General features: G+C 43.7%; 1 protein-coding gene across 1 annotated transcript in view; it reads right to left on the bottom strand.

The window, feature by feature from the left end:
- The window catches only part of adgrv1 (adhesion G protein-coupled receptor V1), a 105,316-nt gene that overhangs the window by 64,163 nt on the left and 27,564 nt on the right, over positions 1-13,589 (bottom strand). Inside the window, exons 19-43 of the mRNA XM_046387083.1 lie at positions 13,245-13,371; positions 12,910-13,133; positions 11,937-12,671; positions 9,966-10,339; positions 9,078-9,257; positions 8,453-8,633; positions 7,995-8,188; positions 7,745-7,874; positions 7,348-7,428; positions 6,544-6,683; positions 6,088-6,453; positions 5,690-5,933; positions 5,364-5,579; positions 5,046-5,261; positions 4,713-4,957; positions 4,445-4,626; positions 3,850-4,348; positions 3,397-3,706; positions 2,991-3,200; positions 2,341-2,471; positions 2,019-2,118; positions 1,731-1,910; positions 1,440-1,603; positions 1,030-1,117; positions 14-92 (exon numbers count right to left, since the gene is read on the bottom strand). Coding sequence (XP_046243039.1) covers positions 14-92; positions 1,030-1,117; positions 1,440-1,603; positions 1,731-1,910; positions 2,019-2,118; positions 2,341-2,471; positions 2,991-3,200; positions 3,397-3,706; positions 3,850-4,348; positions 4,445-4,626; positions 4,713-4,957; positions 5,046-5,261; positions 5,364-5,579; positions 5,690-5,933; positions 6,088-6,453; positions 6,544-6,683; positions 7,348-7,428; positions 7,745-7,874; positions 7,995-8,188; positions 8,453-8,633; positions 9,078-9,257; positions 9,966-10,339; positions 11,937-12,671; positions 12,910-13,133; positions 13,245-13,371 — 5,596 coding nt within the window. The remainder of the gene's footprint in view (positions 1-13; positions 93-1,029; positions 1,118-1,439; positions 1,604-1,730; positions 1,911-2,018; positions 2,119-2,340; positions 2,472-2,990; positions 3,201-3,396; positions 3,707-3,849; positions 4,349-4,444; positions 4,627-4,712; positions 4,958-5,045; positions 5,262-5,363; positions 5,580-5,689; positions 5,934-6,087; positions 6,454-6,543; positions 6,684-7,347; positions 7,429-7,744; positions 7,875-7,994; positions 8,189-8,452; positions 8,634-9,077; positions 9,258-9,965; positions 10,340-11,936; positions 12,672-12,909; positions 13,134-13,244; positions 13,372-13,589) is intronic.

Genomic DNA, 13,589 nt, shown 5'->3' on the forward strand with positions numbered 1-13,589 from the left:
GTCCATTTCTTACATGGTGTTCGTCCATTCAATGACTCCTCTGATTCCATCATTAGCAGCAATGCTAACTTCTGCCACCAAACCCTGGGTGTCTGGGAAAAAAAAATATCACACAAAGAGGAAACATACGGTGACCTTTAATCTGTCAACTGTTTATAACGACTATAGTAAAAGGTTGCGCTGACTTTGGGGTTGCAACTACAGCACAAGCACCAAGAGCAAAAGGAAACTTGGGAGGATCTAACTTCAGTCATGGCACATTTGAACAAAGGATTACAGCTAAGAAGTGTCTCCTGTAAGTGGCTTGGGAGGCTGAGCAGCCAAGTCTTTTGGGTGGACTGATTTATGACCCCCTGAATAGTCTTCTCCCATTCATTCCGTGGCCAAGACACTGGGAGGCCAGTGACGGGTTTAGTTTGGCTTTCTCCCTGCTCACCACACAGTGCTACTCGGCTCCCACCAAATCCCCAGGCTTCCTCAATCATGGAAAGCATCAATCTCACCATCCAAGCCACATAATGACTGCTGCCAAAAGAGCGGCCGTGTGTTTACTGAGCGTCTACATGCAGAAGGCCGATAGTATTCTGGGAGCCTCCAAGTGCTGCTCTGCCTGTAGTGTTCTGTCTACTCATCACTTTCTAAAGTTACTCATTCATAAAGTGGACTGTGGTTTGGATTATGCATAAGCAGTAGCAGTGCGAGTAACTACCAAGCTCTTTCATGGTGCTCTTTAACAGTCAACTACAGTGTTGTAGTTTAATGTAACATACAGGAATACTGTAAAAGCTTGCGAGCAGTATGAATGTGTATTTTACCTGGCAACGTGCAATACACAACCTCTACTCATCAAACAGAGCAATTTGTGAGAAATTACAGAAAGAGAAAAAAGCCAGTGATTACACAAAACAGAAAAAATACATCAGAAAAATCAGTGGAACAAACAGAGAGAAACAATGACAGAAATCAACCAAGAATTTTACTTGTAATTTGACTTGCTTGTTGCTAAAATGCTCAACTTTGCTTGCTCACCTAGTTGGGGAGCAGTGGCAAGGGTTGTGATGAGTACTGCTGATGTTATGTTGACCAGGAAGAACTCCTGTAACTCTGGGATGTCATCCTAATAAAACAAATAGAAACGAAAAGCTTTAAATTCCAAATTCAGAGCTTACATCAGAACGAGAACAAGGCCTCATATTTGCAGATATCAGATAACCGACATTAATTTCATGATTTTGTTGAAACAAGTTAAAACCCCACAGATGATTTAGGTTCACCTTATAACAATTGGAGAGAAGTAAAAAAAAAAAATGAAATAATAGCGCACAGTGAAAGGATAGGTCATGCTACAATAGTGAATTAAAACCTTGCCTTGTCTGACTTGCATTTTAAGTTGTGATGGACAGACAAATGAAAGAATGGGAGAGAGCCACAGTCTTTACCTCGAGTATAGTGACAGGGATGGCGATAGAAGTCTGTCCCTCCTGAAGGATTGTAAAACCAGTACCAGAGACGAAGTCCTGTCCCGGATCAGCGAGAGCACCTTCTACCTTGGACAGGTCTTGCAGAGAACCTCTTATAATCTCATAGGTGATATTCACTGCTCCTGCACACACACACCCACCCACACACACACATTTAGGTATAACATTTAACTTCACGTTAATGGAATGACTTCACTAAAAGGGAACAAATTGAACACATATTTTTCTCGTAGTACTTGGCTCACTGACCCAAGGCTCCAAACTCTCTATTGACGTAGATATTTATGGTTCGGTCCCGTTCCTCTGTGGTCACCCTAAGGGATGATGGGGCGATGGTCAGCACCCCGTAGGGCACATCGTTGGTGTCCACAGTAAGCACCGCCTCATTGCCCTGAACATCCAGGGCAGCATGGCCTGTCACTGCAACACCTGTGTGGATATCAGGGGAATGTTAATCTGTGTACTTCTGACTAGGGTGTTCATAATTATTTCATGCACAATTATCAACCTCAAAGACACTAAGAGCAGATGCATTACCAAAAGTTTGTATGTTGGACAAGGAAACTTTGTATTCGTCTTTGTCTTCTGGTGTGGCATCATCCAGAAGCTGCAGGACTATTGTGTCATTCAGTTCTCCCTGTGAGAAACACCCCCCAGACACATAAGTACTGCTGGAGACACCAAATTACAGCTATTTAGTTGATTCAATAAGCTCTGTGGTCAAAGTCTTCAACCACCCTAACAGAAGTACAGCAATAACAGCATACTAATCTGTGCCAAAGTCTGCAACACTATACTGTATAATTACTATATATTTAACTATGATTCCACAATAAAGTCTTCAATGATCTCCATTTACTTCAGTAAAGAAAAGAGTCCCTGAGGTTTGAGTGAAGGTCCGGTGTACAAGGGGCCCTTTTACAGTCCAGTCCACCGACACGTTACCCAGTCCAGGAGCTGTCCTCAACACTAATAAGGACAGCCTCTCACCTGTAATATGAAATATAATACAGTCAGCAGCCTTAATAATTAATACAAAACAAGAATAATCTAAAGTATTGGGTATTATTGTATCATATTCAATACATCAGTATGTAAGTACACATAAAGTAAAGGTGAATTTGGAAAAGGAAAGAAGATGTTGAAAGTTCAAATATAGGTTTGTAACGATGGATACATGTATGGATGGCAAATGTAAATTGCTTTTCCTATACTGTAGATGTCAGTAGAGACAACTAAAGGTCTCAAATTGTCTAAATTCAACTCCAGGAGATTTCAACCGTTCATGCATACATAATTTTAAGATAATGACAGACAGCCACGAGGGCCACCTGCTGCTGCATGCTGCTATTACTCTGAGTGCATTCCCTTACGTTTTCACTCAAACATAATTAGGACACATCTCTGGTGGCATGAACAGTGGGACAGTAATGGGAATGTTAAGCATGGTGATAATGTGCTTGGACTGAACATCCAAACAGGTGCAAATCATCAAAAATAGCTACCAACCCTCTCTGGTGATGACAGAACGTGAGGCTGGATGGAATCCTACTATTCCCGCCACATTGTCGTTAGCCAGTATCACTATGGTTACTGTGTCAGAGCTGGGCAGGATTCGACTTCCTCCTTCAGTATTAACAAGACCGATCATGAGGCTCTCGTTGTCCTCTGGCTCAACATCGTCTCTGATTACTATCTCTATCGTCTTCTTCAGCTCACCTGTAGGCAGAGAGGATAATGCACGTGCAACACTGGTTACGCGCACATGCTAACATTCTCCTGATGATTACATAGAAAGAAACCAAACACCTTCATGTCAAGAACCCCAAGACGGACTGGACTAATACTGCCCATTTAGTCCTCAAATAATGAATTTTGAGGAAGTTTTGACACAATTCTTGCATGATCCACATACCATCAAATACTAAAGTCCCTCCAGTCCCGATGAAGTCAGCATCTGGTGTGGCTTGTCCACCAACAAACCTCCACTCTACGGTGACAGTGCCCAGATTCCCTCCTCTCCTCTCTATAACAAGGGGCACCACCACTGTAGGTTCTTCTCGGACCTCTAGATAGAGCCCCTCGCTCGTGGCGTTGGGACTGAGGCTGTACACCATAAATACGCCAAAGGCATCTCCATTCATCCCTATAGTGACTGCAGCTTTGTCTGGCTGGCCAATTGAGGGCAGGTTCTTCTCAGCCACTGTCAGATTTATCAGCCCCACCTTTAAACAATACATTGAAAAACATTTTATTTGTCACACAAGTTGCTGTAAAACTAAACTGTAAGCTAAAACAGAATGCATGTAAAACAAATTAAACCAAAAATGACACAAAATGACACAATATATGAATGATTGGGTTTTACCTTTAAAATCTGTATGGTGAAGCTCTCATCCATTTCAGGGAATTTATCAGTTAAGATTGGGACTGAGAGGTTGGCAAACTCTGACCCATCGTCCATGAAGGCACTTTGAGCGGTCACAGGAGTGTAATCACTTCCTGCCACAGCCTGGGCACTGAACAGGACGGCAGCTGCAGTTACATTTTTTACATAAGTCATAACCTGAGATTCTGAAGTCAACTGGTCGGCCCCCAAAGTCACCCAAGTGCAAGACAGTGGTGTCACCCCTGATGACAGAGAGAAAGCCTGGCAGGCACGCTCTCTGAGACAAGCAGCAGCACAGGCAGCCAGGGGGTCTGTCTGACCAGTGATGTTTACTGCCCTAAGGGGGGCAGCGGATGGAATGCCAGGTATGGGGAGCTCATAGTACACCAGCAGGTTCTGGCCCTCAGCCTGAGCCAAGCCAATAATGTCAATCTCAGAGGTGCTGTACACAATCTCCAAACGTCCAAAGTGACCGCCTCTGGAATAAACGCAACGGGGATGGAAGAAGGAATTTAATAAGAGTAGAACAACACAAAAAAAACGTTATTTCAGAAGAAATAATATTTAAAAGTACCTTCTCTGAACAGTAATGTTGGCTCTATAAACTCCCTCCAGTGGCTCCTGAACACGGTAAACAGACTGTTGAAAATAGACTGTCCCATATGGATTATCATTGGCAGGCACTATTATGTTAACAGACGTATCAGCTCCAAGGTTTCCTCCATTACTGACACCAGTAAGCTCCACCTTAATTATCTAGAAAAGACAAAAAGAGAGACTTATATAAAATATTTCAAAGGATGCATCACTTCACTGGTTCATTTTCACTGTCAGCTTCTTACCTCAGTGATTTCAGGTACATCGTCAGCTAAAATCTCCACTCTGAGAGTCTTCATGGTCTCTCCAGGAGCAAATCTCACCTCTCCTGATGTGGGTCTGATGTCCCCTACAGCTAGTTTACCGTTGACAGTGGCCTGCCATTGGACTACCACAGTGCCAATAGTACCAGCATTGCGCACTATAGGCAACATGACCTCAACGGAGTTAGCTCCTGGTTCTTCTATGGTAACTGGGACAGCTTGGAAGACTGGATAGAAATAAAATCAAGTAAAAAACTCAATTAACAATGAGACATTGTCCAAAATAGGATGAAAAGACATATTCTACATACTAACCAAAGGCACCAAAAGGGTCATCAGAAGGCAGTATGGTGATGATGGCACGTGTGAGCTCCCCCAGGAGAGCTCCTCCGGTGGTCTGGTTGATCAGCTCGATGAGAAAGGTCTCCTCCAGCTCTGGGACCACATCATTGATCACGTAAACGGGTACAGACTTACTGGACTCCCCTTCCAGGAGGACCACATCAGTGGAGGCTACACTGTAGTCCTCACCTATAGGATTTCACAAATGAAAACACATGTAGACATGGTCCCCCCGAATCTTAAAATCTTAGAGACAAAGATTCAGCTTCACGCTCTGTGTCCAACACTTACTGACTCTCGCAGTCAAAGGCACCGCTCTGAACTTGACAGACACGTCAGCAAAAATCCCACCAACACGTGTAACATTTATTATGGGCCCAACGTAGTGCTCAGCTACACTGACAGCAGAGGCTGACAGCTGGAGGATTCCAAAAGCGTCATCGCTGGCCTCCACTATCACTTGGGCTACGATGTCAGTCGGAGGGCCCAGAGAGGGGGAACTGGAAACTGAAAGGAATAATAAGAGGATATTTCATCAATGTAGTGTAGTAAGGCTGAAGTAGTAGTATATTTTAGTGATTTTTGTTTCAGGTAATCTCAATATGTCAGTATCTTACTCAGTCTCTCTTGTTCCCCTTTGATGAGCTGAACATTCATCAACTTCACAAAGACTGATTCGTCTCTTTCTGGATCCTCATCATCCAGCACTTGGAGGGTGATGTTTGCTTCACTCTGATTGGCCAAGAACACAACAGAATCCAGAAGGGGAACAAAATCTCTCCCTTCAGTGGCCCGACCCATCCCAGGTGTCCTGTAAGGTTCCGGTTGTGCCTCATTTAGTGTCCCATATGTAACTCGCACCTGAACAAATTAAAATTGGGAAATTATTACATCAACTACATATGAGTGTCCAGCAATGCGGTTTATTTATTTATTAAAAGTTAAAAAAAATCCACTGTGGCTTTAATTTCTAGATTTCTAATTAAGTTTCTAAACCTTCTTCAGCAGGACACACCTGACCCATCAGTCCTCTCTGTCGCAGGATGGTGAGGTAGACAGCTGAGTCGGCTTCAGGAAGTCGTACAGACTTTGTTACATTAGCAAATACAAAATCACCATAAGGACTGTCACTGGCGAGAACAGTCAGAGTGGCAGATGTCTGGACACCCAGACGACCATGGGAGACGTTAACCAAGGACACAGTAAAACTCTTGTCCAACTCGGGGATCTCATCCTGGGCCACACTGATGGTGATGTTCCCTGATGCCTGCCCTACACCGAAGGTGATGGTCCCAAACCTGCTGAGGAGCTCGCCCTCAGAGCTGGGATCAACCTCCCAGTACACAGTTACATTAGAGAGATCACCAAAGGACCGATCCACCTGGGAGAGAACGAAACGCAAACATAAATCATATATCTCCCTCCCCTGTCACCGGGCATTTCCCATTTTTAAGCAGTTAATTACACTGACCTGCAGGACTACAGAGCTGCGTCCATCCTCAGGTTCTGTCCCATTAACAGACAAGGATTGAGGGCTGAACTGAAAGACTCCATGGGCATCATCAGAAGCAGCGATGGTCACTGTGATGTGGGACGCAATTCCCAAGCTGGCTACACACAAAATACCACATATGACCCTGTGTTACCTTTTAGTGATAAATTTGGTTGCGTTTTTAAGACTTTCAGTTTGAAGTGAATGAAAGAGGGAGAACATCTTTTAATCAAGCAAGCCAGCTGCTTTACACAATATGTCAAAATTATCTCAGAATAGTTGAAAGCAGGCCAAACTTAGTGTAAAACACTGGGGTCTCTGACATGTCAACCACGTACCCCGAATGCCTGTGAACAGCTGCAGTATTTGCTTTTCCCACAGCACTTGGCACTTCTCATAGGGGTCGCAGTAGAATGTAAATACCAGTAACAGTTGAACACACATGTACGTGCACACACACCTACAAAAGTGAGTGCATGTATTGAAGACCTTAGAGCAATCCAAGTCCAAATCAACCAAGAATTTCAGTAACCTAGGTTTCAGTTTTTGTGGTCCAGAGCTTGTTTACACACACAAAAAATATACTATTCTGAAAGAAAGGCATAATACATGCAGTTTTGTGGATATAAAATGCATATCAGATCAAAACATCACTTGTAATTGTACCTCTAATGGAAACTGAATGGATATAAACAACCGTAGGGAAAGGCAAATTATGTGGGTTTAAGGGTGAATGAATAAAGACAAGAGGCAGTTTGGGGAGAAAAGGAGGGGGATACTTACCATGGTGGTGATAGGATGGAAGAAGGAAGTCAGAATCACTCTCCCCACTACCACTTCCTTCACTACGCAGAAACTGACCCACTGATGGATCACACACAAGGATCAAACAAGTGGCACACCAGGTTAGAGTCACACCAGAGGGGTAGAGGTGGTGGAGGGTGGGTAGGCAGTCACAGATTTAGGTGGGTATGAGGAAGCACACAGGAGCACAGCACACAAAACACACAAGAACAGTCGGGCAGAATACATCAGGATAAGAAAAAACAAATTCTAATAAAAACACACACAAAACAACTGGGGAAATTCATTCGGTAACTCAAAATATATCATGTGTCTCAAGCTAACGAAAATGGTTTCTTGTCTTCCACCATCATCATTTTGGGCTTAACCTTCTCACCTCCTCCATCTGCATTGTAGAGCTCCACTCTAAAAATCTTGTCCAGCTCAGGGACAGGATTGTCTACGATGGTCACAGCGATGAACTTTAACCTCTCCCCTGGGAGAAAGTCCAGCACGCCCTCTGATTCCTGCAGAAGGAACACAGAGAAAGAAGAAAAATGTATTTTCTCTTCATCTGCTCCTTAGTTTGTTCATACAACATTGGGCATGATATATGAATATGACTGAAGACTTTACTGGAAACTAACCTCATAGTCTTCAGGGCTAGATGCTGTGAACGGGGTTGTCCTATATCCTACCATGACCCTTCCCAAAAGCCCTTGGGCTCTGGCCACCAGCAGACGGACTTGTCCATCTTCCTCGTTAACAGTTATGGAGGGAGGTTCTAATGCTGGAGAGATCAATCCCTCCCCTGGAGGGCTGGGCTGAAACTGCAGCAGGCCTGGATCAGTGAAGAGTGTGTGTGTGTGTGTGTGTGTGTGTATGTGTGTGTGTGTGAAAGTAATTAGAAGGCGAAATGTGTGATGAAATTAGGAGGACAGGGAGTGGAGGAGGAATAGGACAAACAAGAGGGAGTAGGAGAGATAAAATTGTGCTTATATTTAGCTAATCCAATAAGCCACAACATAATCTTATTAATGTAGATCACTTAGTGCTACAAATAGCGGCACTGAAAGCAGCGTTTTCGGGGTGTGTGAGTAAATACCATAGGGGTGGTCACTAGCCGTGACAGTGACAGTGTTAACAGAGTTATTTGGGTCAATGCTTGCACCGCTGGTGGGGGCGGAGCCTGGCTTCCCATCACCGGACTCTGCTGACACCAGTGTGATCTGAAAGGACTCCGCCAACTCTGGAAGGTTATCATCCAACACCAACAGGTTCAGTACCTGATAGAAAAATAAAAATACAATTTAGTTTATAATAATAGTATTTTTTAAAAGAAAATTTGGTTATAGGGATTATGTTGTGAGACACAAGCATAAAATATAAACCCAATTATCAGCTGACACCTGTTGCCTCTTCAGTAAATTCACAAACCACTACCACTAGGTGGGGCTAGTTGTCTAAAGACATTGCATTAGGATGACTATAAGAAGTTGCTGTTAAACAGTATTGATTTGAAATCAGTATGACAATGTGTAAATACAATGCACATTAGGTAAATTACATGTTTTTTCCCACTGAGTGACTGAGCTCTGTGTGACCCTGGATTAACTCAGAGGGGATTTCCCCCAGCTCATGCCACATTAATACAGGTCCAGCCGTTGAGTCACTCTCTCTCTCTCTCTCTCTCACACTCACACACACACACACACACACAGCACACACACCTCAGAGCGCTGTCCAGGCATGAAAAGCACAGCTCCAGTGGCATTAACAAAATCCTGATGGGCTGGTGTCTCGCTGTCCAAGCTATCCAGTTGGGTAACACTGTAGCTGACATGAACTTGGTCCAGAGATCCCCGCATTCGCTCAATCACACAGGAGATAGTGGAGCCCTCCTCAGTGGTCTATGAGGACAAACAAGGGGATACAAATGTTCATTCTGAAACACTCAGGGAAATGCTAAACACAGGATTCTCTATTAGTTTATTTCGTAATGTTAAACCAGACAGTTTTTTTTTCAGCACTCTATTGTGATTTAGAGAGTGAGCACCTGATAGCCCACATGCCTCTGCATCTATTTATCCTCAAAGGCTCAAGGATATAAAGAAAGATCCTCTAGTTCTGATGGAATGCCATCCCCAGCCCTGCCACCTGTTGTGCTGATGGAAACGAGGAACCAGATCTCTCGTTTCCAGTGCTGGAACTCCTGAAGCGCTTCTACAGGAATGCCCTGACTGTAAGACCTGCTGCAGCCTCACCAGCTGTTGCTCTACCTGAGAGGGGACAACACGACATTCTACGCATCCAATCCAACTAATAACCAAGAGCACGCTGTCCCTGCAGCCAGGCATGAAGACTGATGAAATATGCAGGAGGACAGGGACTGACAAACCAATCGGTTTACATTACAAGTCCTTCCATGAAATGTCCGTATGTTTTCTTTGCAGATACAACTGAGTGATGACACTGACAAATGTTACTGTGACAGTCGTCATGTAGACAGGATTACCAGCCTGGTTTATATGAAAAAAATGTTTCTGCAGTGTTTGCAGGGTGCTTATACATGCTCATAGCAGCAACTAAATGCCACCAACTAAAAACTGTGCACTTACATCAGGAATGCAGGCGCCAGTGAATCCAAAAAGCCCGTTGGCATTGTCACTCTTCATGACCCGCAAAGTAGCAGTGGGTCTGGGGTAGGGGAGTCGCGCTCCACCACGAACTGCTACCAACTGCAGATAGAACACCTCCTCTCCCTCCTCCTCATTATCATCCCTGACCTCCACCACAAACGACTTCTGCCTCTCATCCTGCCGGTACCGCAGGTACCCTGAGATGTTACGCAGGTCTGTTTTGGCAGGCTGGGCGTGAAGCTCGTGAATATGGCTGCGGCTCAGCTTAGTCCTGTACAGACGAACATCCTGGAGCAGACCCGTGAACCGCTGCTCGCCATTGGGGTCCGACCCAAGAAACACCAACGCTGGTCCTGTAGTAGAAATACACAGAAAAGAAACAGTGCCTAATATTTACACATACAGCAAAAGGGGATAAAAGAATTCATGTTTAAGCTGTGTGTAGGAACAGATCACTATAGTTGCCTCAATTAACTCACACACACACACACACACACTCTCACACACAGTCATTTCAAGTTTTAATTAATTAACAGTGGATGTTCACGCTATAATTCATATTTGTTGTATTCTGTGCCCTACACTTGCAGAGTAATACATTTCTCGAGGTTTTAAAGCTGCTGTTCTTCTTCCTCTTAATTTCTGAAACTCACACTTTTGGAAAATAACTGTTTGTCAGACAGTTGAAACTCTTATATTGTATTGTCTTGGATGACTTAAAAGTAATAGACTAAAAATTTATTTAAAAAAATAACACTAGCATGAGTAACTTCATATTTTTCCGTGGGTCTATACATGACTTGAGATCTGGTGAGAAAATAGCAACTGAATATAAATGACATAATTTTCACACAATTACTGAGACTTTTTTTTTTTTACCAAGAATTATTATTATACCAACAAAGGTCATATAATGTCATCCTATCATTGTTAAAGGTGAAACTAATTTGGTCCTGGATTGTAATGCGACCCCAAACAGAATCTTGATTGAGGCAATCAAACGCCTCTCATCACTCATTTATACACTTACACCTCTTGTGACTATCGTTTCCTCTACTTGTACAAAATGGGACAAATGCAGGAAATCTGCCACAGTGAGCGAATACAATGTCCCGACACAAAACAATTCCTTTGTGGATTGAGTAACCAGTAGTAGACAACAATATATGATATGATTGACGATTGTGTGTACATCTGCCATGACTGAAGTTAGCCACGGAGTCATCACAATACCCCCCCTCTGGGAATTCTCAGTTCAATACAGGCTGCGACTATTGTCTCCATTAGTTACAAAGAATAGGAAGAAAAGAAGATGCTGGCTGATCCCCTTTGGTAATAACAATATCCAGCAGTGCTGAGGCTAAGTGGGCACTCAAGCATTGCACAGTCCCAGTAGTCCTGAACAATGAGCATGTGACTGAGAGGTGGGTGGATGTGTGTGTGTGTGTGTGTGTATTTAAATGTGGGTTAGTGTGTGTGAGGGTGTGCGTCCATTGTGTAGAAGTGAAGAGCTGCTGTCATTCCATATGTTGAAATCTGGAAATCCTCTCCCCAGACACTCACACACAAACTCACAAACTCACATCCACCATCACTGATATCATCACTACAAGCACATGAGACTTTAGATGACATTTTGTCATTGTAAAAAGAGTGTAAATGTAAAAAGTCATTGCCATCATCTTTTCATCTATAGATGCATCAGTACATAATTTGAATTTTCAAAGTAACATGAGACAACTAATAGCGGTGCAAAGTTGCCAAGATCTTAAACGTGTATTAGCACACCAAAATATCATGGGGAATTTGCTTGGAAGTCATGACAAAATAAGCTAATTTAAACGTATACAAGCTGATATTAACAAACAGAGATGTGATGAACACCAAATTCTCAACAACCAGTTTTTGTCACTATGCTATGTATAACAAATGTCTGATAAAATAGCTCACCATCAATGATCCCCTCTCCTTTGATGCTCTTCAGTCCTCCAGGAATAGGATTCCCATCCAGGAAGAACTCAATAATCCCATCATCTACAGTAATGATAACATGTAACCAGGTGTTGCTCTCCACATACTTCTCAGCAGTGGCCCGGGCCACCTGGGAGTTGTTTGATCCCACCACTGTATAGTACAGCATTACTGTGACATGAGACTCATTGGTGTGAACCTTCACTCCGTAATGCAAAGTCCCATTCCTGGTTCCTTTGCAGACTATGAAGCCGTCAGTGTCTGGTCTGGGCACTAGCCAAGCAGAGAAGGTGAAGTTGCCAACAGCAGCAGGGCCATCTTCAGGGGAGATGGTTCCATAAGCTCCTGGAAGCCCTGAAAAAAACCATGTGTCTGTGGCTGAGTGGTGTCGCCTGGCATGAGGCCTGAGCTCAACCTCGTCTGGAAAGGAGGCGAGAAGGAGCAGGTCATCCATCAGAGGAAGGCCCTCTGGGAAGCGGCCAGAAACAATCTCCCAGGCAACGCGCACATCACCAAAAGTACCCTGCTGTCGGAGAATGGTAAAGGAAGTGACATCAGCCATATCATCCTCTGAGAGTACATCTTCAGCTACTTCTTGGTCCAGGTTGCTGTCAGCGATGGCAAACACACCAAACGGGTCGTCATTGTAAGGGATGAGAAGTGAGGCATTCAAAGAGGTCTCGGCTAGTCGTCCACCCTCCCCTGGGTAACCACCTAAAAGGAATTATGGACAAGAGCTGAAGGGTTTTCAAGAGAAAATCATCAAAGACATTTATGCTTCTTTGTCATTTTTAAAATATAGATAGATAATAGAGATTTTAAAGCTGCTGACTCAATTGAAATTTCACGCCAACTGTAAACTAAATGACAGTAATGATTTGTTGTGGCAGCTGCCACTTTCGATTTCACATTTTCGCATTACCTCTGAATCTGACAAACATCTCACTTTTACCTGAGATATTAACCAGCCTGAGGACGAAGAACTCGTTGAACTCTGGAAGCTTATCTGAGATGGCCTCCAGGACTATAGGCTTGATCTCTTCCCCAGTAGTGAAGGTGATGGAGCCAGATGTGTTCATAAACTCTTGGTCGTCTTCCAGAGGAGTCACAGAGTCGTTGGCAAACAGCTGCCAGAAGACTGTAACGTTACCAAAATGTCCCCTTGAACGCAGGACACTGGGACAGAGTAATAAATTACAGGTGAACACTTTGTACATAGATATCACAGAATTCTTAAATCAAGCTGTCTTGAACGACAGAAACATGAACTTGAGACCTGTCCCTTACTAAAAATGATTGGTCTTGCCCTCTTCGACAGGTTTCTCTACGTCTTCCAGGGAGAAAATCCCATTGGCATCATCATTGGCCTCGATCACCACAGTCGCTGTGTCTGCTCCATGCACAACAGCATCACCTGTGTACACAAGCATGCACACATGCTGATGTTATGTCAGTGATTAGATGGATAGGTAGAAAGATCATTAACATAGCATAGACTCATCAACATAGCACATCATAACTATGCTAACCAAGCCCAGGAGCAAAGAGCTTCTAATTCCCTGGACTCGTCACCAGTCAATCGCAGGGCTGACACACAAACAATCAGACAACCACACACTCACACCTAGGGGC

This window comes from Scatophagus argus, chromosome 4 (assembly GCF_020382885.2).
Source record: "Scatophagus argus isolate fScaArg1 chromosome 4, fScaArg1.pri, whole genome shotgun sequence".
Lineage (NCBI taxonomy): Eukaryota > Metazoa > Chordata > Actinopteri > Scatophagidae > Scatophagus > Scatophagus argus.